The sequence below is a fragment of the Acinonyx jubatus genome, chromosome A2, assembly GCF_027475565.1.
Source record: "Acinonyx jubatus isolate Ajub_Pintada_27869175 chromosome A2, VMU_Ajub_asm_v1.0, whole genome shotgun sequence".
NCBI classification, from domain to species: Eukaryota; Metazoa; Chordata; class Mammalia; order Carnivora; family Felidae; genus Acinonyx; species Acinonyx jubatus.
The window spans coordinates 41,292,189-41,316,107 of NC_069383.1; the positions used below are offsets into that span (position 1 = coordinate 41,292,189).

A 23,919-nucleotide genomic window follows, 5' to 3' on the forward strand; every position below is an offset into this window, starting at 1 on the left:
CCTCAGTGGGAGCTGGGACTGGCTGAAAACTACCTGTCTTCTGTCTTTTCTTTATGTTCTGTCTTCTTCTTGCTCTGTTGTTTCCATTAATTCCCCCATCATCAGGAGGTTTGGATTTGCTCCTTAATATATGTATAGCCGTCCCAGATACAACATTTTTAAAAGAGAAAGATTTACTGATTGATGGGAATTTAGTTGTTCTCCCCTCCTGCTTCCCTGAATTGGAATTCCTGGTTAGAACTAGAATGAATTCCTCTAAAAGGAGAAGGGTGATTCAGGATTAAACTAACGAGTCTTTGTGCTCAGCAGATTGTGGAGAAGAGATTGTGAAGAGGGAATGAGCCTTTCAAAGACTCGAGCACCGGTCCTTCCTTGCTTGACTGCAGAAGGGATTTAGTTGGAGTTTACGTTCAGCTTTCTCAGAGAAAAAACAATCAACTCATAACATGTGTTTCCCTAAAGACACTGCAAGGAAGAATTTTTGTCATAAATCTCAAGGACAATAAAGGTTATGCTCATGATGATATTCAGTACATAATTATTTATGTGAGCATATGTTCCAAATGGTTGAAAAGCCTCAGTAAACAGTACGGTTCATCAACTTCTTGGACAATCGTGAGGGGGGTAAAGCAATTATGGCGAAGGCTGTGAGAACTGCTTGTGGCACAACAAATGCAGGAGGAGATTGAAGACACAGACTATGTTGTGACTATGGTTGGGTTTTAAGGCAGTCCTGGCAGGAATCTCCCCAAACAGTTGATTTGTTAGTGGGGTACTGTCAGTGCATATAATAAGATGCATATATATGTGTGTTTTGGTGTCTGTGCAGAAAATAATCGGAGCACATTCTTGTTAAAATCCTACTCCTTTGGTTCTAAGCAATGCACCTGATATTGAACTCCCTCACATCACTTTGCTGTTTGGAACCCTGTCCATATCAATAAGATAGCACTTTCACTTACTTTTCTTTCTTCCCCCTTTTCTTCTCTCCTTTCTTCTTCCATCCTTTCAAATATTCTTTCTTTTATCTCACTTTCCTAAAAGCCTTCCCCTCTTTGTCCTCTTCATTCCTTGTCTGCCTCTCCTTAACCTTTCTATGATCACATGCCGGGTGCCCCATGCACACTCAGTCTGAGCTGCCCTAATCTCTGCCAGGGATGCTGCCCAGGCCCCCCTTTCTTTCTTACTCCCTCTTATCCCTTCTCTGCACTCAGATCTTTTCCAAACAAATCAGGCCATGTCACTCGTCTGCCTAAACCTTGTGATTAGCATCTCAGGATCTTGGAGTGACACCCCACCCAGCCCTGGGGCAGAGGTCTTGGCTCACCTCTATGCTCCCCAGGTTTGTTTTCCCCCTCTCCAGCTCCTGGAACCCCAAATGCTTCTTTGGGCAAGCCCAGACCCCTCCACATTATAGACCAGGCAGTCTGCTGGCCTGTCCCAAACACATCCTACTCATCTACTCAGGGGCACCGTCCTTGATACCTACACCTGGGATATTCTTCCTCCCAGACCTCGACTTGGCAAGCTCTTTCTCACCGCCAATTCCCAGCAGTCACTCAGTTATCTAAACTCTCCCCTGCAGGCCTTCCCCATTGCTCTTTAACACCTCAACCAGTTATTTTTTTTTCCCATAACACTTGTGATAAACTAATTACCTATTGTTTTTATCTGTCTTCCTCAATTAGAATGAATGTTCAATGAGGTCGGAGCCCTGGTTTATCTTGTTCTCTACTTTGCGGAGCTTCTTCCTAGTCGATAATTACCATTATTGATTGAATGAATAAAACACTATTTCTGCCACTGAAGATTTTGTAGCCTAAGGGGTAAAACAACATAGGTCGGTGCACAGCGTTGATGTAGACTGGGAGACACCCACCTGCTCAGGATGTCGTGTAGCTCTTGAGGAGGTACCAGGCAACTATATCTGAGATGCTCCAGAGATGGATAAAGTGGTTATTCCTTTTGTTGACACATGAATTTGAAGTTTAGTGACTTTGAAATAGAGTTTTCTTGCTTTGTTTTTACTTTTGTCCAATCCCTGTATACACACTCCCTTAATTATGGTAGGAACATTTCAAAGTATCTTAAAGATAGAGGAGAATTATTAGACCAACCAAAGAGTTTTCAGAGGAAGTTTTGAGCAAATAAACTGTAAGGACAGGGAATCAGCTTTTCTGCAGGAGCAAAGATTCCCAGGGCTCTCCTATGGCCTTTCTTCTCTGCTTTCCTTTGCATTTGTGTTTGCTTTTCTTTAAAAAAAAATTTTGTAACATTTATTTATTTTTTGAGAGACAGAGTTGGGGAGGGGCAGAGAGAGAGGGAGACACAGACTCCGAAGCAGGCTCCAGGCTCTGAGCTATCAGCACAGAGTCTGATGCAGGGCTTGAACCCACTAATTGCAAGATCATGACCTAAGCCGAAGTCGGATGCCTAACCGACTGAGCTGCCCAGGTGCCACCCCACCGCCAAATTTTTTTTATTACAGGTTCACATTCAGGTAGCTCCTGTGCTCACATACCTTGTGGACTGTCAGCACAGTTGGGCCAGTTTTTTTTCCCCTTTTGTATGATAAGTCTCAGGGACAAGCTCTGGTTGGTTCCTTTTGTGTCACATGTCCCTTAGGCATGCTTCAGTCAACTAATATGGGGGGTGAGAGCCTGTAAGAACATAAGAACCTCTGTGGGCAGATAGGGGGAATTAAAGGGTGCCTGGGTGGCTCGGTTGGTTAAGTGTTAGACTTTGGCTCAGGTCATGACCTCCTGTCTCATGGGTTCGAGTCCTGTGTCAGGCTCTCTGCTATCAACACAGAGCCCTCTTTGGATCCTTTGTTCCCCTCTCTCTGCCCCCCTCCCACTGGTTTCTCTCTCTCTCTCTCTCTCTCTCTCTCTCTCTCTCTCTCTCTCTCAAAATAAATCAATAAAAAATTTTTAAAAAATAATAAAATGTAGGAGTTGAAGGCCCAGAAGAGCTGCTATTCACCAGGAAAGGGAAGACTGAGGGGAGAGAGCATGGTCTTATCACTTCAGTAAAAGGTCTTTCTTGTCCTGTTTTGAAAACCTCTCCATCCATAGGCACTTCTGTGTAAGTGGAAACCAGCAAGCAAAATCTGCTCTGACAGGGTGGAAAGTTTTAGGAGATTTGGAAACCATGTGAGTTTTAGGCGCTATATACTGAGTATATGCTTAGAGTACAATTGTGTTTTGGCCCCAACCCTTTGTTTGGCAATCTGGGGTGGATCTGTTTCTGTTACCACAGAGCCAACATTATTTTTCGGTTTTTTTTTTAATGTTTATTTTTTATTTTTGAGAGAGAGATAGACCAAGCGTGCAAACAGGGGAGGGGCAGAGACAGAGGGAGACACAGAATCTGAAGCAGGCTCCAGGCTCTGAGCCTCAGCATAGACCCCAACGCGGGGCTCAAACTCGCGAACCTGAACTGAAGTTGGGTGCTTACTCAACCGAGCCACCCAGGCGCCCCATCTTAGAACCAACATTTCAACATTTTCTACAAACTGGCTTCCCTTACTTACCTGTTCCCTTTCCACTTGCAGATTGTGCTTGAGAACAGTAGCCGGGAGGATAAGCATGAATGTCCCTTTGGCCGCAGCAGCATAGAGCTGACCAAGATGCTGTGTGAGATCTTGAAAGTGGGCGAGCTGCGTAAGTAACACTTGTTTCCCACATGGGCATGATGCTTGGCAGGGACCTCACTTCCAGGGTTGTGCCTGGACCTACGCAAAGAATTCCCAAGGTGCTGCCAGCGGTCCATGGGCATCCCTGTGGACCCAGCATTCTTTGGCTCAGGCTTCCAGTGCATGTATTTCTGCATGTCTGTCTTGGAAATACACATTATTGTTATCTACAAGTGGAAAAATTTGCAGGTATGATGGCTGAATTTCAAATGTTATTGAATGAGTATATATTAAAATAGTCCTGCATTTAGTAATCTGTTAAGGAAAAACATCTATGGATTTCTTTTTTAAAATTCTGGTTTTTAACCTACCAGTAGATTATTTTCTTTTCTTTCTTTTGAAACAATTTTTCTCTGTAAAGAAAAATTGAACACTTTAATAAAATCCTCTTCTCCCAATATCTCACTTGTTTAGAATACTTTCTCTAAGAGAGAAGGAATTATAGAAGAAAATGGGTAGCTGATCATGACAAATGTGGTCAGAGATATGCTCATTGCTTTTTTTCTTATTTATATTACAAAATTTAGGAGAGGACACCCAGAAAAAGCAGGTGTGATAATTTTCCTGCCTTTTGCTCACTGGTGTAATTTGGGTTTAACCTGTTAAGATGAGTCTGATTTAACCTGGCTTGCAGTCATTGTCAACATTTAGCCTCCTTAAAGTGGCTGAGTTCCATTCCCTTCAATATCTCTAGAGCTGACACACATATAAATCTTCCCTTGTAGGCTTAATAACATGGGCGCCAGAGAAGACTGTTTATACCAGAGGAATGTTGGATGTTTGGTATTTGTTGTGAAAGCATAAATATTCAGTTACCTGCTTGAGAGTTTAAAATAATGGTCTGAGATGATTAATGGAAATGAATCCAATGACTAAATTGGAAAGAAGGTTATGCTTTATTTACATTGTAAAAACCGACTATAGGTACTATTCAGGTAAACTAGAAAATTGAGAGCTTAGGGAGGAAAAACGAGGAATTTAAGTCTGTTCGACCAAGCACAGCAAATATTATCATCCTCCAGTGTGGGTGGATGGGGGAAAGAGGCTGAAATTGACATGAAACTTCCATGAAAGTTCTTTACTTATGAGCCCAAACTAGGTCATCTGTACGTTAGAAGAGTAGTAGCCTGACCGAGAGATTTCTGCGTCACTCTGCTCAGGTTCACTGTTCACCAAGGTTAACATTTCAGTTTACCTGGATCCTTTTTTTGTTTTAAAGTTTATTTATTTATTTTCAGAGGGGGGAGGGGCAGAGAGAGAGGGAGAGACAGTCCCAAGCAGGTTTGTGCTGTCAGCACAGAGCCTGATGTAGGACTAGCACTCAAGAACCACGAGATCACGACCTGAGCCGAAACCAAGAGTCGGATGCTTAACCAACTGAGCCACCCAGGCACCCCTATTTACCTGGATCCTTGACCCAAGTTATCCTTCCTACTCTCCATCAGACTAACTTGTTGAGATTTATGTCTGCTGCCTAGCTTACTGTTTATTCAGTTGAAGGATTAAAGTCCTGAGTCAAGCAGATCCTACTGAATTCCTCATCCTGACAGCGGTGACTGTTTCATGTTTATCTCAATTTTATGGGGGGCGCTGAAGGAAGTCACTTGCTAAGAAGCATTGCAAGACCCGCTAAGATTTTCAGAAACTGGACAACAGTCATGCTCTGTCTTGGTGCTTGCTTTGTCTAGGTTATCACCCCACATTGCCCCTTTCCCTATGGCCTGCTTTGGCCAGTTCTCACCTTCATGGCAGTAGAAAGTGTATAGAGCATATTCTTCTGTGCTTCACTACTATATCCAGCCTCTGCTCTTCTCCTTTGACAACTGACCCATATCTATCGTGCTAAAAGTTGACACAGAACAGAGATACAGAGGAGCAGAGGGAGGGAGGATGCTGGGAGTGAAGGGGAGATGGGTTCTGTCTCTGCCCCTTAGGATCCTCATGGCCTTGGGTAATGTCCTCACAAACTTCACCATGCTCTTACACCTCCACATTTTCCCCAGAAGTAGATTGGTAGTATTTGGGGTGATGATTTGAGTAGTTGTGTTCATTTTGGCCTGGGCACAGAGAGGTACACGGGGAATAGAGCGTATTCAGCCTAGGGAGACCAACTTGGAAAAGATGGCCAAGTTCTAGACTGTGTGTGGGCAAATATGGATCTGATTTGGACTTTCATCCATGTCAGTGTGACTCTATTTGGTGGGCAGCAGCGGGGGACCATGGTGGCAGGAGTCTGAGCAGACGGTTCTGCTCAGGTGAGTGTCAGCTCTGTGCTTTGCGGTGGGGGTGGAGCCAGGGGTAGAGACACAGACTAGGGACTGACCTCTGGCTGGTGCAGAGCAGCTCTGCAAGACTTTTGAGGACCTGACATCAAGCCAGGAACTAGGACAGAACTCCATTCCTAGGGACTGAGATAAAGAGTGGGGATGAAGGTAAATACCTTGAGGATCCCTGGGGGTGTTCCAGGTGCTGCTGTTGCACTGTACATTATTCCATATCTCACCTTCTGCTGCAGAGAAGGTTCCAGCCTTCTGCAATGACTCATTTAGTACCTGGTCTGGCCCATCTCTGCAGCGAAGTTGGACTAGGTTACCTAGGGCCTGGTATACCAATGGCAAGCTCCCTTCATCCAAGATGACAGATGCATTTATTCATCTGTTTAATCAAAATCTATTGATTACTTACAATGTGCCAAGGACTGTGATTGAACACTGCAGATACAAAGGTGAACCACTTATGATCCCTGTCCTCCAGAAGCTTGCGCTTGAGAAATTTTTGGGACTGATATCTTCTATTCTTAGTTATAAATGATTGCATATTTATTTTAAATGCCCATTGTCTATTCTAAAGTAGAATTTTGCCAATGTTCTGATAGTTTGAGGTTTTAGGTTAGCCTATTTATTGCTTGCCCTGCAAAGGTCTTTCTGGACATTTTGCAAGGCTTATGGAGGATTCCACATTTCTGAAGTCTACATGCCCAAATGAGATGTTTTCAGCTCATAAAATATTAAAGGATTCCTACATTCTGATTGAGTGCTAGACATCAAATGATGAAACACCCTTTGGTAAGAGGAAAATTGCTTTTTAATGGATTGCCTTTTGCCCATTGCCATAGTAAATAAGTTGCTAATATGGAAAACAAATCTGAGTGCACCCTGATGTTGAGGGAAATATCTGTTTTTCTTCTGGGGAAAATTAGTTTCACATACAAATCCGTCTTCCTTTGGTTTCAATGTGTCTGCTTTTCTCTAAGTTCATGGTTCTTCTCATATTTGTGGTAATAATTGATCTGGAAGATCATGGTTGTACTAAATCTATAAGCAAGTGCAGAGATCAAAGAAGTTCCACTTAAAGATCTAACTGATTGAGAAAAAAGACATATACAAGAGTAGAAAGATTCAATTTTCTACAAACGCTTTGTTTTTTGATTTAACTTACAGTCTTTGACGAAATCCACTTCTGAAATACTGGTTATATTTTGATGTCCAAAGCAAACATACTAATATTCAATTAAATTAGTGATACCAAGTATTTATGCAGTTTTTTTAAGATTGCTTTTTAAAAAGCACTATTTTTCTGCTTCCCAATTATTAACATTGCAAGAGGTGAATGTTTCATAGTGTGGTATAAAAACCAATATCTGATCATTTATATGCTTAAAGCACTTTATCAGGGTTATTTAGTTGAAGCCCCATAACACCCCCAGTAGTTAATCAAGATCAATAGCATCTATGTTTATTAATGAAGAGAAGACATAGACTTACTGCATATTGTCTGGGGTCACTGGGCTCAAATCAGTGCTCAGGAAGCCCAAAGAATAGTACAGAAAGAAGCAGAAAAGTAGAATGGTTGCATTTTGGCATCTGGATGACCCATCTTTGAATCACAGCTCTGCTACTAATTGCACGCCTTGGGCATGTTTCTTCCTCTGTTCTGAGCTTCAGATTCCTTATCTCTAAAATAAAGCAATACCTGCTGCACACCGTTAGTTGTTGGGAGGATTAAATAAAATAATGGGCACTACTTTAGTTGCAAGATAGATGATTTTTTTGCAAGTGATAGAATCTCAACTTTCCATAAGCAGACTACAGGTTAAGTGACAGAAGGAGAATGCTCTGACTTAAGTAATAGCTGGAACCAGAATCTGGAGCAATGACTCTTGTTTCTTCACTCTTCACATTCTGTCTAAAATTATTCTTTGTAACCTGCTTGGTTCATGAGTCACTTTTGAGAGCAACACACTTGTTTTTTCACTTAGTTTCAATCTTAAAAATCACAAAGAAGAATACCAATGGACCCAGAGGTGGCCACAGATCCCCATTGGGCTGGGTTGTATAATTGGCAGTTCCAGTTAGAAGAACAGGACTGGAGTAGAGTGAAGAGCAAGTCTTGAGAAGAAGAGGTGTATTTGTGTGTGTGCAGTGGGTAAGGGTGTGGGGAAGTGGGAGGTGGTGCACTAACAGAAGAAGGGAGTCATCTCACAGACAAATACAAAGATATTTGCTATAGATGTGAAGTCCTAGGCAGATACCTAGCTCTTAACTGGGGCTAAAAAATGGTAACTGTTGTGTTATTATAGCACTGTCCCCCAAAACAGTAAGTTGTTGAGAGATACAAGGAAACTTTGAGTTTTACACAATAGGTTAATTACTTATCTTTGGGATATGTAGCCCCTGATCCAGTTATATTCCAATATCAAGTAGGGCTAGGATACTTCTTTCTGTCTCTCATTCATTCATTCATTCATTCATTCATTCATGATACACAGGGCTTCTTCTCTATACAGGATCTAATCCCTGATGACATGGACATAGAGCACACACTCCATTCTCAAGCAGCCTACATTCTGACTGGGGAGTCCTTCATATAAACAAATAATTAGAAAACACATTGTCATTTAGAACATTACATTTAAGTTACACTAATATCACTAGGAGGCAGTGGTTGGTTCTTTCTGTCCATAGGAAGCTAGACAGGCTAAGGAAGGGAGAATCTTGGGAGGTTTGACACAGAAAAGGAGATACTTGAATATGTGGAATCACAGAGATGAGAATACCCAGGTAAGCACAGGTGTGTGTATGGTGGGCAGCAGCTGTTAAAAATTCCAGGCAGTGAGATGTAGGTGAAAAGACTTGGAGGGTCAGAGAATTCTAGTTCTATATGGCTAAGGCAGGGGGGGGGCTTGAGGGAGCAAACAAACAGAGGAGATGCTGATGGAAAAAGCAAGAGTTAGATCATAAAGATTTGCCATGCAGAAGAGCTTGGACTTTACCATGTAGGCAGTGAGAACCGATAGAAGGATTTTTAATCAGAAAAAAATGCCCTAGTCCTAGGCATCAGATTCTAGGATTAGATTTTGTCTTCTGGCTGTGACAAGAACTTGTGAGTACAGGGCCAGTATGAGGGACAAGGTTACTTCAGCCCAGCTAGTATATAGCAGTGAGGAGGCTTTTCAGCTTCAAGTATTAGAAATCCCAACTCAAAATGGCCTGTGTAAGAAGAACCTGTATAGAATATCATAATTGCAGAGTTGAGTAAGTCCTAGAGATGGTTAACTGTTCAGTAATCTCATCAAGGACCCAGGTTCTTTCTACCTTTTGGTTCTGTCATCCTTGATGTACAAAATTTGTCTTTAAGCAGGTAGCAAAATGGCAGCTGCCATCACGTGGTCCAGGGGAAAAGAAGCTGTCTCTTCTAAGTGAGTCTCTTTTAGACTTGTGGAAATGTTTCCAAAAGTTCTTCAGCAAACTCTCACATCTCATCGGCTGACACTGTGGCCTGTGCCTACCCAAGTCATTGATAAGGGGAACAGGAACAATCATTAGCTGCTCCTGAGACAGGGTATGAAGCCAGCCTTCCTTGAGTATATGACCACAGGATGATAGATAGCTAAAGAAAATAGGGAAAATAGCTACTTGCAACCCTTAATTCTGTCTCTTTACTTTCAAAACTCTCCTCTGCATTTTCCTTACTGCTGCAAAAAACTATAACAAATTGAAGTCAGATTACAGCCCTCTGTCATTTTGCCTTCACTGGGAATTGGGGAATGCATTAGTATTTTTTTTAATGTAGCAATATCAAAGGTTGTAGGAAAATGGTAATTGAGGTTTGATTATAATGTATTTCATTTTTCATCACTAAGATGCTAGGGCTCCACTACCTTACTTTCCTTTCAGCAAATGTATATTTTTCACCTCCTCAATTATGCTTTTGTATGTGGGTTATTCTCAGGTGTATTTTGAAGGGCAGAATGGACACATACATTTGTGATTCAGGTTCTCATATTTCCCTGAAATAGTTTTCCATCTTCACCTATGTGACCATATGTAATTAGATTAAAACTTAATAACTGCTTCTCTGCTTTGAAAAAACAAGAACGAAATGTACATCACATGCTATGGAAATATTCAGCATCTCCTTACTTTGTCTTTCAGTGATGATATTTATTACAACACACCAGTGGTGCTGAGTGAAGCACCTTGTATAATTCATCACCCAGACACCTCTGCTTTAGCAAGTAAAAATAACACAGATGAGCAATCTGAAGGACTCTTTGGAGTACAGCAGCAATTAGAATAGACACTTAACTCTGGGACATTGGTGTTTTCGTACTTTGAGAAGTACCATCCATCACTTTGATTCTTAGAACATTCTGGCTAAAGAAAACTCAAGAAAAGTAGTTTTTTAACAATTAGCCTCTTAAGGGCCTTTCTTTAGCCCTCTTAATACTAGCTTATTCCTAAGCTCCCTGGAAAGTTGAAGCTTCTCAGACCTTGACTCTGCCTTGAATCTTCATTTTTCTATTTCTGCTTTCATATGATACTTCCACCTGCAGCTTAACGTAAAAACAAACAAAAATAAATACAATAAATGTTCAAGGCCTGAGCCCATTATTTAGAAAGTTTTATCTACTTTTGGCCCAAATTAAAAATGTCAAAGGAGAACGTATAAGAGCCAGTCGAGAGTAGTTGTTTACAATAATTATAGAACTGATCTCAGGATTTGTAATAGCATTATTACAAGGCAGGAGGATTTGATGTAAGATTCTTGTATTCAGAATCAGAAGCACGTGGCAATTGGCGCAGCTGATACAAGTAAGGGATTTTGTCAAGATGGTCAGCCACCTTGCTCCTTTGTCTCCCATTTGTAACCTGGGAAAACTCTCATCATCATCATTATCATCACCACCACCACTGCCATCATCATCATTCTCATCTCAGAACTAGATGAAGAAATATAGGTTAAAGTGTTTTGCTAAATGTAAAGTGCCAAAAGTTTCACATTTTTTGCTAAATGTGAAATACCCTATTTGTGAAGGAGACAACAACAGAAATATGCAGATTTAGAGACACCGAGGTGTATCTCCTCCTGTAGCAAAGTCAACTCTGTGCATTTAGTGGCTGCCTTAGAACCTGAAGTTCTGTGGTTACTTGCTGGTGTTTCAGGAGGCAGTACTTGTGGGTACTTCTAAAATCTCAAGGTAATTCTTACCTCCTTCGGAAGAGATTGCTGCGAGAAATTAAACTCGGTAGTTTAAAAGACTATCTCAAGCACATCCCAATTATAAATGGATGAAAATAACATATTCATCATAGGCATTTTTAGGGCTTGCTCTTTTTTGGTTTATTTCTGAGAAGATATGTAGCTGGAAACAATCAGCATCCATTTCTGTTGTCTCTTAGGTTATAGATTGAGGGGTGAGCCTGGTAGGTTTGCCCAACCTCATAATGAAGAGAGACAGACACAGACGTGTTGAAAGAACACAGATGCCCACTGTCTTCCCTCCCACCTTAGAAATACTTGTCTACCAGGTTCATGTACAACATCGGGGTTGAGTGACCATTCTGATTCCTCCTGACTCTCTGCTGGGGAGGGCACCACATTCTCCTGGAAACTCCCATAGCACTTTACTGGTGCCTCTCTGTTATACTTTCTTCTGTTTACTAATACTTTTTTTCCTTTAATTCCTAAAAATTGAGGTAGTTTATAGTAAAGTATAAAGATAATTTCAAAATAAATAAGTAGTAAAAGCAAAGGCAAGTAAAAATTATAATTAAAATGGATTATGAATGTTTGCAAAGAGCATGTTATAAAGGCCTTAGTATTTACTAGTGGTAGACTTTGAATTTGGCTCAAAGATTTGTCTCAGGGAAGCAGGAGGAGCTCAGTAATAGAAAACAGATGTGGGACGCCAGGGTGGCTCAGTCGGTTAAGCATCCAACTTCTGCTCAGGTCATGATCTCACAGTTTGTGAGTTCGAGCCCCAGGTTGGACTCTGTGCTGACAGCTCGGGGCTCAGAGCCTACTTCCAGTTCTGTGTCTCCCCCTCTGTCCACTCCTCCCCCACTCATGCTCTCTCTGTCTCTCTCTCTCTCTCAAGAATGAATAAGCATTAAAAATAATAAAATAAAGAAAACACATGAGTACACATCTCACATGAAGAAGCTCAGTGTGTAAACCCAAATGCTAATTTCAGTTAAGGCTAAAATAGTATTTGATAACATTTAATATCATTTGTTAATGGTGATGGAATAGACAACTTCTTCGCATTATTTTTTTTCTAAGCTACCGTAAAGCAGCAAGCCAACATATACTTAAAATGGTGATAACAAAACAGCTTTCCCATTAAAAACTGGAACTAAAAGTAGGGTGCTATGGAGTGCTAACATTCACCAGTAGTATCTCTCCTTGATCTGGAAGACACAAATAGAGGTATAGTTCATTGATAGAAACAAAGTATTTTAAATTATAGACAGTAAAACTATCCAGAAATCCCTGAAGAAGCAAAGAACAAGCTGTTAGAATTCATGTAGCTACATGGTGGGTAACAAAAATTGGTAGCAGTTCCATATGTCAGCAGTAATTAGTTAATCATAAAATGGATAAAAAGGGTTCTTTTTAATTGTGGTAATACAAATGTAAACTACCTCAGAATAACACTAACAGAAAACATCTTGGACTTGTGTGAAGAAAACTATAAGACTTCACTAAGATATATAAGTTGTAAATTAATAAATAAGCAAAGGTTTTATCCCTGGTAGGAAAACATTAATATTGCAATAAAGATGTGAGCTCCTCCAAATCAGTGTAGGCTCACATATCCTTCCAACGTACTAACAGAAACTGGGATGAGAATTCTACAGAATGACTGTAGGGTTCATTTGGAAGAATAAGGAGGGAAATTGGTAAGGAAGGACTGATGTGGTCAGCAGTAAGTGAATGGACATAAAAATACATTTCCTTTTGGGGCACCTGAGTGGCTCAGTCGGTTGAACATCTGACTTCAGCTCAGGTTATGATCTCCCAACTCGTCAGTTAAAAAAAAGAAACACATTAGAGTAACAGGATCCCAATAGATGAAAGATGCCATTAGTATGAACAGCACCTTCACTCCTCATCTGTGAAATCAGTCAAGTATTAAAGTTACTAATCTCACTTCAAAAACGTAAGGCGTAACACCGTCTCTCGCTAGTTCCACACCCTGGACTTGGACCCACAGGCTCTTCTTTATCTGAAACAATAATCTAATCAGCCTCCTCAGCACTTATCATAAGATTGAGATGTACCAGGCCATGAGTGTAAAGGTCCTAGCATGCTATAAAAGTAGAATAGTAAGTAATGAGCATGAAATGAGAAAGTGTAAGCAGAATGCAGAAAGATGCCAACAGATGGTAAAGTAGAGTAAAGTCGACCCCAAAGAGAAAGGAATTAGAATAACAGCAATCAGGATGCGGGACTGCACTGACATGATGGTGAATTTCTATTCTGTAAGGTTTTTAAGATCAAAACATACAATAGTAAATCAAACACAAATACACACAAAACCGAGAAGCAATGCTCACAGCTTTGGTCTTTAACTCACTTCCCGCAGAGGTGTTTTCCCCTGAGGGAGTCCCCAGAGGTTGAGAGAGTAGCAGAGGACAGAAAGATCGAGATGCCTTTTACAGCCTCTCATCCTTAACCTCAGGCCTTTGGATGGAGAGATTTTCCTGGCTGTTGGAATACATAACAGGGTAGATGCCGATGGAGTCTCTCAGCCCTGAGCACTTGAACTTCAGTCAATAACCACTTGCTGATTTAAGGACACCTGGGTGGCTCAGTCGGCTGAGTGTCTGACTCTTGATTTTGGCCCAGGTTGTGATCTCAGGGTCTTGGGATCTCAGGATCGTGGGGTTGAGCCCCATAGTATGGAACCTCCTTAATCAAGATTGTCTCCCTCTCTCAAAACAAAACAAAACAAAACAAAACAAAACAAAACAAAACAAAACCAAACCACTTGCTGATTTAAAGATCAGTAGAAATAATTTATTTTTTTAAAATGAAAATGACCACTGCCACTTATTTATTAGATGCTTTCTACATGGCAGGCAATATTGAAGGCAATACTCTGTCAACCCTTCCAACATCTCCATTTACAAACGAAGTGCCTGGGACTCTGGGAGAGGTTAAGTAGATTGAGGCCACACAGGCATTAGGTACAGTTCCCTTTTGTGGGATAATGTTGTTCCCTTTACTTGGAACTATTGCACAATGCTGCAAACCACTGCTCTCATGTTTTTAAAATGTCTTGTCTTCCTCACAGACTGTAAGCTCCTTGAGCACTAGACTCAGAGTGAATTCATCTCCCATCTCACCCTGTAGTCCAGGGATTTACATACATTCTGCAGTTAATAAGTATTTATTTCATGAATGGAGTAGCTTTCTATTTGCTTGAGGGTTAGTTCCAAAAATATTTTTCAGACATCACTAAATTTTTTATGAACTTTCTGTTTTACCCTGAAACTTCTCAAACGCCATCCTTTTAAAATTTTCTAATAAAGTAAGAATGAGTTCTACAAAGGGGTGCCTCCTCATTCCTCCCCCTTCTCTTCCTCCTCAGGATAATTTAGTGAGAAGGCCTACTGAGTCCAAATTTGAATTAGAAAATATCAACACTACAGTATGTTCCCCAAAGAGGAAAAATTTTTCTATTTTCAATCTTGTGTTTCAGAACACACAGCTGTGTGACTTCCTAATTTATTGTATTCCCAACTGCCTCCAGACAGATCTCCATTGCTTCTTCTTTCCTACCCACCCCCTGGATGTGGGAAATGGGGCAAATTTTAACCAGTCCAGAATGAGGATGCAGAGAAGCCAGTGGACTGCTCCTCCAAAGATGCCTGTTGCCCAAGCAGGTGCACCTAGCAGCTAGAACCTGAAGGGAGCCAGGTTTCCTGGGATGGCTGCTGGGGGCTAGGAAGTAAGCTGTCAGCTCCTTGGAGACTAATGCCAGCTGCCTGTGTGCTTCCCTGGAGTGTGGTCATTCCCCTGCCTCTAGGGAGCAGGACACAGCTTTGGATCCCAGCAATCAAGCCCAATGTGGCTTCCCTTAATTTGGCTTTCCAAGGGTTTGGCCACAAGAACAGATTGCAGCTGTGGCCTGAGCATCTTTAGAAGTAGGAATCATTTTTTTTCTGAAGAAGCTATTTTGAGCTTTATAATTGCATATTTCATGTTGTTTTTTCATAGAGTAAGGAGAATGACTTGCATTTTTTTTTAATAGAATTCTGCTGGTTTCTTTGCTGTTGTGTTTTGTATAATCTGGGCCAGTGATTTCTGAACTTGGCTGTGCATCGGACTCATTTGAGGGAGCTTCTGGGGAATATAATTTCCTGCCATGGAATCCAGAAATCAGTATATTTAATCAACTCTCCAGTTCATTCCTAGGCAGCTGGCTGGTCTCTCCTAAGTTTGGGGATCTCTGTTGAACTCCTATATGGTAATTTGGATCATGGTTAAATGGATATTTTTATGGGGTGGTAAGAGCTCTAAACTGGGCCTTAGAAGATGCAGATTCTTTTTTTTTTTCAATATATGAAGTTTATTGTCAAATTGGTTTCCATACAACACCCAGTGCTCATCCCAAAAGGTGTCCTTCTCAATACCCATCACCCACCCTCCCCTCCCTCCCTCCCACCCCCCATCAGCCCTCAGTTTGTTCTCAGTTTTTAAGAGTCTCTTATGCTTTGGCTCTCTTCCCCTCTAACCTCTTTTTTTTTCCTTCCCCTCCCCAATGGGTTTCTGTTAAGTTTCTCAGGATCCACATAAGAGTGAAACCATATGGTATCTGTCTTTCTCTGTATGGCTTGTTTCACTTAGCATAACACTCTCCAGTTCCATCCACGTTGCTACAAAGGGCCATATTTCATTCTTTCTCATTGCCACGTAGTACTCCATTGTGTATATAAACCACAATTTCTTTATCCATTCATCAGTTGATGGACATTTAGGCTCTTTCCATAATTTGGCTATTGTTGAGAGTGCTGCTATAAACATTGGGGTACAAGTGCCCCTATGCATCAGTACTCCTGTATCCTAGAAGGTGCAGATTCTAATTCTGGCTCCCTTACTGACCAGCTCTAAGCTCTAGACAAGCCTCTTCTCCTGTGTGGTCCTTAGTTTCCTCTGGCATAAAACAGTTCTTGCCCAGGTGGCCACCAGCTCCAGAACTGCTATGTTAAGCAAAGACCTTTTTACGGACCCAGTATAGTGACCGTAACCACTAAATAAGTTGCCTGAAACTTTGCCATCATCAGTTCTGGAGTGACGTGGTGGTATTGGATTCTGTGCAAGAGAAATAAATGCCCAAAGACCTTGTTGTGAGGGGTTCCTAGTGACAAGGCAACCTTGCAGCATGGACAGAGGCTTTGTTGTCTGCCGTACAAATATGACTGCTCTCACTTTTTAAGTGTAAAGTTTAGTTTAATGTGCTTTTCCCACTCCGAATTCTTTCCTCCTTTGAAATATCAACTTTATTGCCAGCAAAGAGTTCTTTGAGAAGAATTAAACCTTAATTTTGCCAGAACAGATAAAGGAAATGCTAAAAAGGAAAAAAAAAAAAAACATTCCTCTGACTTCATTCTTCCCTGCCTAGCAGATTTCACACTGTCGTTTCCCACCTTGATTTTCTCAGCTGGGTTTGGTGGCTCTTGCCTCTCCATGCTGTGGTGGGGCTGTTGGCTGAAGCAGCAGCATTGTCCCATCACTTGGGAACAGGAGAGCTTAAATAATCCTGAAAGTTGGAAGCAGAACCAAGCCTAAATCCAAATGCTGCTTAACATTTCTGCAAGTCATATCTATACCCTGAGAAACACAGCCCTAATGCTTCTTTGGCTTTTATTGGCTATGTAATGATTTGAGGAATTGCTTTGTACTGGAGCCCAGAAGAATCCAACCAGAGTCCACACTTCATTTCCTATCCCAACCTGCCCAGGTCAGAACTAATCCTGCTGCTTCTCTGTGTCATTAATGTTCTCAGAGGAAAACCTCAAATTTAAGGCCTCGTGGGTTGACTATTCTAATCATTTAAAAATGTTTGTTTTGGATTAAGAGTTTACCTTAAGGCCTATGCGTTAACACATGTTCCTATTCGATTGTATTCTAAAAATAAGCTAATATCATCCATACCATTTTGTAACCTGATTCTTTTCACTTAATGTGCTGCAGACCTCTTTCTTTTCAGTAAATTTATTCACTTGTAGTTTATCCAAACTTTCAGCAGTTGAATAGTATTTCATTTCATATGCATGTGGCCATATTGTGGATATGGATATAAACAGCATCCCGTTTTATGAAAGTATGGGTCTCTTATTAACAGATATTTATATTGCTTACAAATTTTTGTTTCTATAAAGGGCACCTGGATGAACATTTGCTCAGTAAATACACTTAATTAACATCTTCGTACTAGGGCTGTAGCAGTGAAATAAAACAGAACACCATATCTTTCCCTAAGTCTCATATATTTATTTTACTTGGAGAGAAACAGACAATAAAGAAATAAGTATATCTCTGCTACATGGTGGAAAAATGCAATGAAGAAAAATCACAACAGGGAGGATGCATGGCATTGCCTGACTGAAAAGACTGTGTTGATCACAAACATATGAATGTAGTGAGGGACTGGGCCGAGACAGTATCTGGACAAGAGTTTTCCCAAAAGAGGGAACAGCAGTAGAAAGGTCCTGAGGCAAGAGTATCCAGCATGGGAAACGAAGAGGAAGGAGGCCAATGTGACAAGAGCAGAGAGAACTAGGTGGGGGGTAGCAGGAGATAAAAGTAGGGGTGGAGAGTGGAAACATTCTGCCATTGTAACAAAGTTAGCTTTTACTGTTAGTGAAAAGAGAAGCCATGTGATGAACTGAGCATAGAGGTGACATTATATAACTTACAATTTGAAATAATTATTTGGATGATCTATGGACATTGGACTATAACGGAGAACAAGTTAACACACTCCGCTACAGCAAGTTGAGAGGTAATAGTGGCTGGAACCAGGGTGTTAACAGTAGACTGAAAAGTGGTTGGATTTCAGATATATTTTAAAGGTAGAGAGAGCCAACAGGATTTTCTTAACAGATTGGATGTGGGTGGGAAAGAAAAAGAAAAAAGAAGAGTCAAGGATGGACAGCTAAAAGCATGGACTTGTCAGTGAGATTGATGGAGAGCATAGAAGACCAATGGTTTTGTTTTGGTTATGTTTATTTTGAGATGACTTTTAGACATCCAAGCGGAGATGTTGATTTTGTAGTTGGATATATATGTGTAGAGTTCAGGGGAGGGTTCTGAGCCCGAGATTTAACATTGGACATCATCAACAGAGAGTCAATATTTACAGCTGAGATTGGAGAGCATCCACGACTCCAGGATTCAGCCCTGAAACACCCCAAAAGTTACTTGTTAGGGAGAAGAGGAATGGTAACGATGTAAGAAGAATATCAAGAGAAATTTCAAGTACAGGTAGACAGATTGACAAGATGAAATGCTGCAGATTGTGGGATTGAATGAGGACTGAAGGTCGATCATTGATTTTAGCAACATGGAGGTCAGAGGCGATCTGAGCAAGAGCAGTTTCACTGGGGTGGTGGGAAAAGAGCCTGGCTAGATGGGTTAACACCAAGTGACGGTGCAGGGATTAGGGCCGTGAACACAGAGAAGTGCTACCCGGCATGGTCTGCAGTGTGCTACAAGGGAGGTAGTGCAGTCAGCTTTCCAAAAAAGCAGTTTTGTAGCAGTTCGACATGGCCACGGCATTTAAGCCCATGAATGTTTTTCTAGGGATTCAGTTTTATTTTATTTTTCAAGAGTGTCTGTTTCCAATCAACAGATTAGAAGTGAAAACAAACTGGTCCTTCACTTCATAGTTTAAGAGGTACTGGTGTAGATGGCTATTTAAAGGGGTTTTACTTTAGAGTGGAGTAAAAACCTAAGGTGGAAGCTACAGGGAAGTTACAGGCAAGTGAGATTTTTTTTTAAATGGTGGTAGAAGCTATAGCATGTGCTCATAGGAATGATTCAATAGAGAGGGAGAAAGTGATGATGAAGGAGACCTATATCTCTGCTACATCTTTGCCTACATCTTTAATCATAATTTCCTTAGTGAAATGCCTACCAACGGATCCTGAATCAAACAGTATATGGCTTTTGTGTTTTTGTAATCCAGTGTAGTATATGTGCCTTGTTGGAATATTTTTAAGCGTGGAGAAGCAAAACTAATAATCATCCATTATCTTACCACCAAGATAGACTGGTATTTTTTCCATAAAATGAGATTAAATTATATTGTTTTAAATATTCTATTCTTTCCATTTAATATATTGGGACTATATTCCTACAATAATAAGTATATACTTATATCATTATTTAATGCCTCTTTAATATTTCATTGTATGGATCAACCATCATTATTTTGACCAGGCTCTTATTACAAGATATTTTGGGATGTTTCCATTTTTAGTGAAAATAGCACTGCGATGAACATCTTTGTAATTCCATCTGACTATTTCCTCAGCATTAATTGTTGGAAGGTAAAGTTCTGTGTCAAATGGTGTGATATTTTAAAGCTTTTTATTCCTTTACAGTTTACCTCTAGAAAGGCTGAAGCATCTACACCCCCACTGAGCAGGCATGTGGATTTAGGGACAAGGTTTAGCACAATTTTTTTGAACTACTGAAAAAATTGGGGGTTGAGGAAGAAACCTGAGATGGTGAAATTTGGGTGATGATACATAGGGAAACATTCAGACAGGTAAACACATATCTAATAGATAACAGACATGACAGAGATTGATAAAGCTAGATATGATCTGTATTTATCTATACCACAGGCACATTATGACTTTCATGAGCCCTAGGTACTTTGCTTTCATGAACTCCTTCCTCTGTAAAACTGTATAAAAATTTATATTTTTTACTACATTATTATAAAGATGAATATTATCCAGGCTGGATTCATTATTATATGTTCATTATTATCCTATTTATGTTTCTCTTCTAATTTTAAAAGTGTAGGATGAAAACATTTTATGGGCTTCTAAAGTAATTCCATGCCCTCAGAACTATACCTGCCCTACCCCATGGACAGGGTCAGCCCAGATTACACTGCTTTATGCTTTTAATATTTCTTTCTTTCTTTTTTATTTTTTAATGTTTATTTATTTTTGAGAGAGAGAGAGAGAGAGAGAGAGATTGGGGGAAGGGCAGAGAGAGAGGGAGATACAGAATCTGAAGCAAGCTCCAGGCTCCAAGATGTCAGCACAGAGCCTGACGCAGGGCTCGAACCCACGAACCATGAGATCGTAACCTGAGCCGAAGTCGGACACTTAACCGACTAAGCCACTCAGGCTCCCCTATGCTTTTAATATTTCTAATAATAGATATTACTTAGGACCAAAAAATAAAAGAGAAAAGTATGAGACTAAATTTGTAAATATTCATGGTCCCTACTAGGTTTCTTTATTTTTTTCCACAAAGGGAGAAGATCTATTCCTCTTTTCTCTTATATTCATCCCATTTCCTTCTTAGCAGTAGACTGTAAAAGAAGACCTGGATCCTGCTCTTAAAAAAAAAAAATAAGAGGAAAAGTAAAATCTAACCAGCTTCCCTCCCAGACTTGCTTCTACTCCTGATCTCTGGTGTCACCATTCACCCAGTTGTTCACCCTGAGACTTGATATCATCCTTGGTCACAGACTTACATCCATAGCCGGTCAGTGATGCAAGTCCTATCCAGTAAGCACCTAAAGATGTGTGTGTGTGTGTGTGTGTGTGTGTGTGTGTGTGTGTGTGCGCGTGTGTGTGTGTTTTCTGAGATGTAATTTGACATATAACTTTGTATTAGTTCTAGGTGTGCAAATGCAATGATTTGGGAAGGGAGCTGATATATGTTCATATTGTGAAATGATTACCAGAATAAGTTTAGTTAACATCCAGCACCTCATATAGTTCTAAATTTCTACATGTTGTGATAAGAACTTTTATGACCTACTCTCTTAGCAACTTTCAAATATACAGTACAATATTGTTGATGATAGTCACCATGCTGGACACTACACCCCCCAGAAAGTTTGCACCTTTTGACCACTAAAGATTTCTTCTGTGTCCTGATTGTTCTGTTTCCACTGCCATTACCCTCCTCTACACCATCGTGGTGCTGCCTCCACACTTGCGCCTCTAATCCATCCCTGCTCCACCCTGTAACCTGGGCTTTATCTAAGGCATAAATCAGATTGGCTTAATCCCGTTCATTAAAATAAGATGGCTTTTGTAGGCCTCTGTTTTCTTTCAAAGTCCAAATTTCTTTTGACCATACTCACGCTCCAGAAATTGCAACACGGTGTACTTTGTTTTCTCTTGACCTTTATATACACTGGCTCTTCATTCTAGAACACCCATCCCCCATTGCTTTGTGTCCCCACCTCAGACACACTCTTTGGCCCCCACTCCCTGAAAACACCCTTCCACTGGGCTGAGCTTGACCCCATTGAGGCACATCTCACACTAGATGGAAATTACTTGTCTGTCTTTGCACATTTTCTCCCTCCAGCTCCATCTGCTTCAAAATTAGTGTCAGTTCCATCCAGATTCTTGTGTAAGGTTTTCCGTCAATCAACATGGGTTAGAAGCTTGTAGAGGGCACATGGGTGGCAGCAAAATATAGGACTGGATGTAATTCAAGTTTTTAAATGTTTATTTATTTTGAGAGAGAAGGAGAGAGAGAGTAGGGGAGGAGCAGAGAGAGAATCCCAAGCAAGCTCTGCACTGTCAACACAATCTCTTGATCTCATGAAGCATGAGATCAGGACCTGAGCTGAAATCAGGAGTTTGATGCTCAACTAACTGAGCCACTCCAGCGCTCCAGGACAGTTTTCTTATAAAGTTGAATCCATTGTCTCTGGGGTTACAATTTGGACAGTTGTCAATAAACTGTCTCATTCGGGTCAAGCAATGCCATGTGGGATGACAGAAGGCAGTGGGACAGGTCTCAGCCACAGTGTGGGACATACAGGAAGAGCTCAGCATGTTTATCACCATCATCCTGATGGCACTGGCATGGGGAATCCAGCCTACCAGGGTGGGCTGCCTGCTGGGTGGTGGAGCAGCCTCAGGGCCACATGTGTTACTGTCAGTCAGACAGAGGTCAGAAATCAGCAGGTGAATGAATCCTCTGGTTGCTAGACTTTCAAGCTCTTTGTCTCTTTATGTGATGGGGGCCCAAGTTTCTTTGATGCTCTTGGCCTTGAGGAAAAATCAGAATCACAGCTCTTGACACTTACTGAGCTAGAGGTTTGGGTTTTCAGGAAACAAATGATGAGGAAGCAAAGAAAAACAAAAAATCAGACAAACCCAAACTACATCTAATCCTCTGTCTTTGGGCCCATTTTGCTTTTCTGTTAGAACATTGGTCATCATAGCTGGTTAGATGGTAAGAAAAGGACCCTGGGACCTCTTTTTTTCTTTTTCTGGCATCTTTTTTCTTAATGCACCAGTTCCTGTGCCAGGTGGTTGCCTACATTTATGCTTAAGAAAATAACATAATTTCTTTTGTTCTTGAATGTTCCTTGTGAGTCATGACCTTGAGTCATATGACTTCTCACTTGGAATAGTTCATGAGATGTGGTTGTAGGTATTTTATGTCAAGAAAGAAGAGAAAAATATGTATCTGGAAGGAGGCAGTCAAATGGATTACTCTCTTGAAGTAATTGCAAATAGTGACTCATCAGGGGTAATGAAGTCACTTTAGTGAATTTTGAATAGTGTTTTAAAAAATGGAAGAAAATAATGTTTAGAGTGCCTCACAAGTAGCAAAGATAAGTGCTTTGTTAGATCAGTTTTACATTCATCTGCATGTGTACTGGGATGCAATACGAAGTATGTCTCATGCTGTAGGTCACAGCTCAAAAAATTGGAAAGCCACCACCCCCTGCCTGACAATTAACTCTGAAATTCCCTACTCAATAGAGTGTTGTATGTTTTTGCATTAATGTCTACATCACACATTTTTTGATTCAAACACGTTATTCTGTCAGAGTTTATCTTAAGGGATGAGTTGCCTGCCACTCAATCATACAAGTGAGGTTGATTATCATCCATAGACATCTCCTGCATGATTCCTGCTCACATCTTTTCTCTTGGTACTGCTCCTTGCTCTTTGTGATATCCCTGAATTTTCAGGCTTATTCCTCTTAGAAGGGCTTCTTTATAGATTAGAAAATGAGAATTGTATATGTGACATCTCCTGTGTATACATAAGAGGGAGCCACAAGACATGTCTTTAAATGAAAGGACAGTGTCAGTGCTTTGTGCCAAAAATGACTGGTGCCTTAAAACAGCTTTTTTGTTTCTGATTTATTTCAGTGTTTTTCCAGTGTTGTGTCTGAAAGAGAATATATTCTGTTTCAAATAATTCCAAATGGAAAGCCATCAACCACCATTTATGTAAAAGCCCGTATCTGAAACCCAAGCAGAAATGTCTGGTTCAGTGATAAATGCCCTTCATTCCTCCTGGGCCTCCTTCACACACAGTTGAGGGAACGTGAATGAGAATAAGTGGGGCATGAGAAAGCAATTTCCAGGCCCCAACTAACAAGAAAATCACTGAATGGTCATTCTGTCCCATGCAAGCCTAGGACTGTGGAAAACCCGCTATTGGGGCCTTTAAAACAATCTTGCCTCTGTCTGCTCTTTTGACCTTATGCCCCTAAACCAACTCCCACAACCAGCTTGCATTTTGTTTAGATATAGGCCATTTGCAGCTCCCTAAACAAGTCAGACTACCTCCATTGTGCCTTGGTTCCTTGGCACTTTCTCTGTCAACTGATTTTGGTCTAATACCAACCTGTCTTCTGTGGCCCAGGTGACTGCCACAAAACCTTTGGGGACCCTCTCTACTAATCTGAATTCAGTGTG

General features: G+C 40.8%; 1 protein-coding gene across 13 annotated transcripts in view; it reads left to right on the top strand.

Annotated features, from left to right (window-relative positions):
- ELMO1 (engulfment and cell motility 1) overlaps window positions 1-23,919 on the top strand; it is a 730,817-nt gene that overhangs the window by 486,052 nt on the left and 220,846 nt on the right. For all 13 annotated transcript variants that reach the window (XM_027075272.2, XM_053218216.1, XM_053218222.1 and 10 more), the window contains one exon: window positions 3,554-3,662. In XM_027075272.2, coding sequence (XP_026931073.1) covers window positions 3,554-3,662 — 109 coding nt within the window. Of the gene's footprint in view, window positions 1-3,553; window positions 3,663-23,919 lie in introns of those variants that run through there.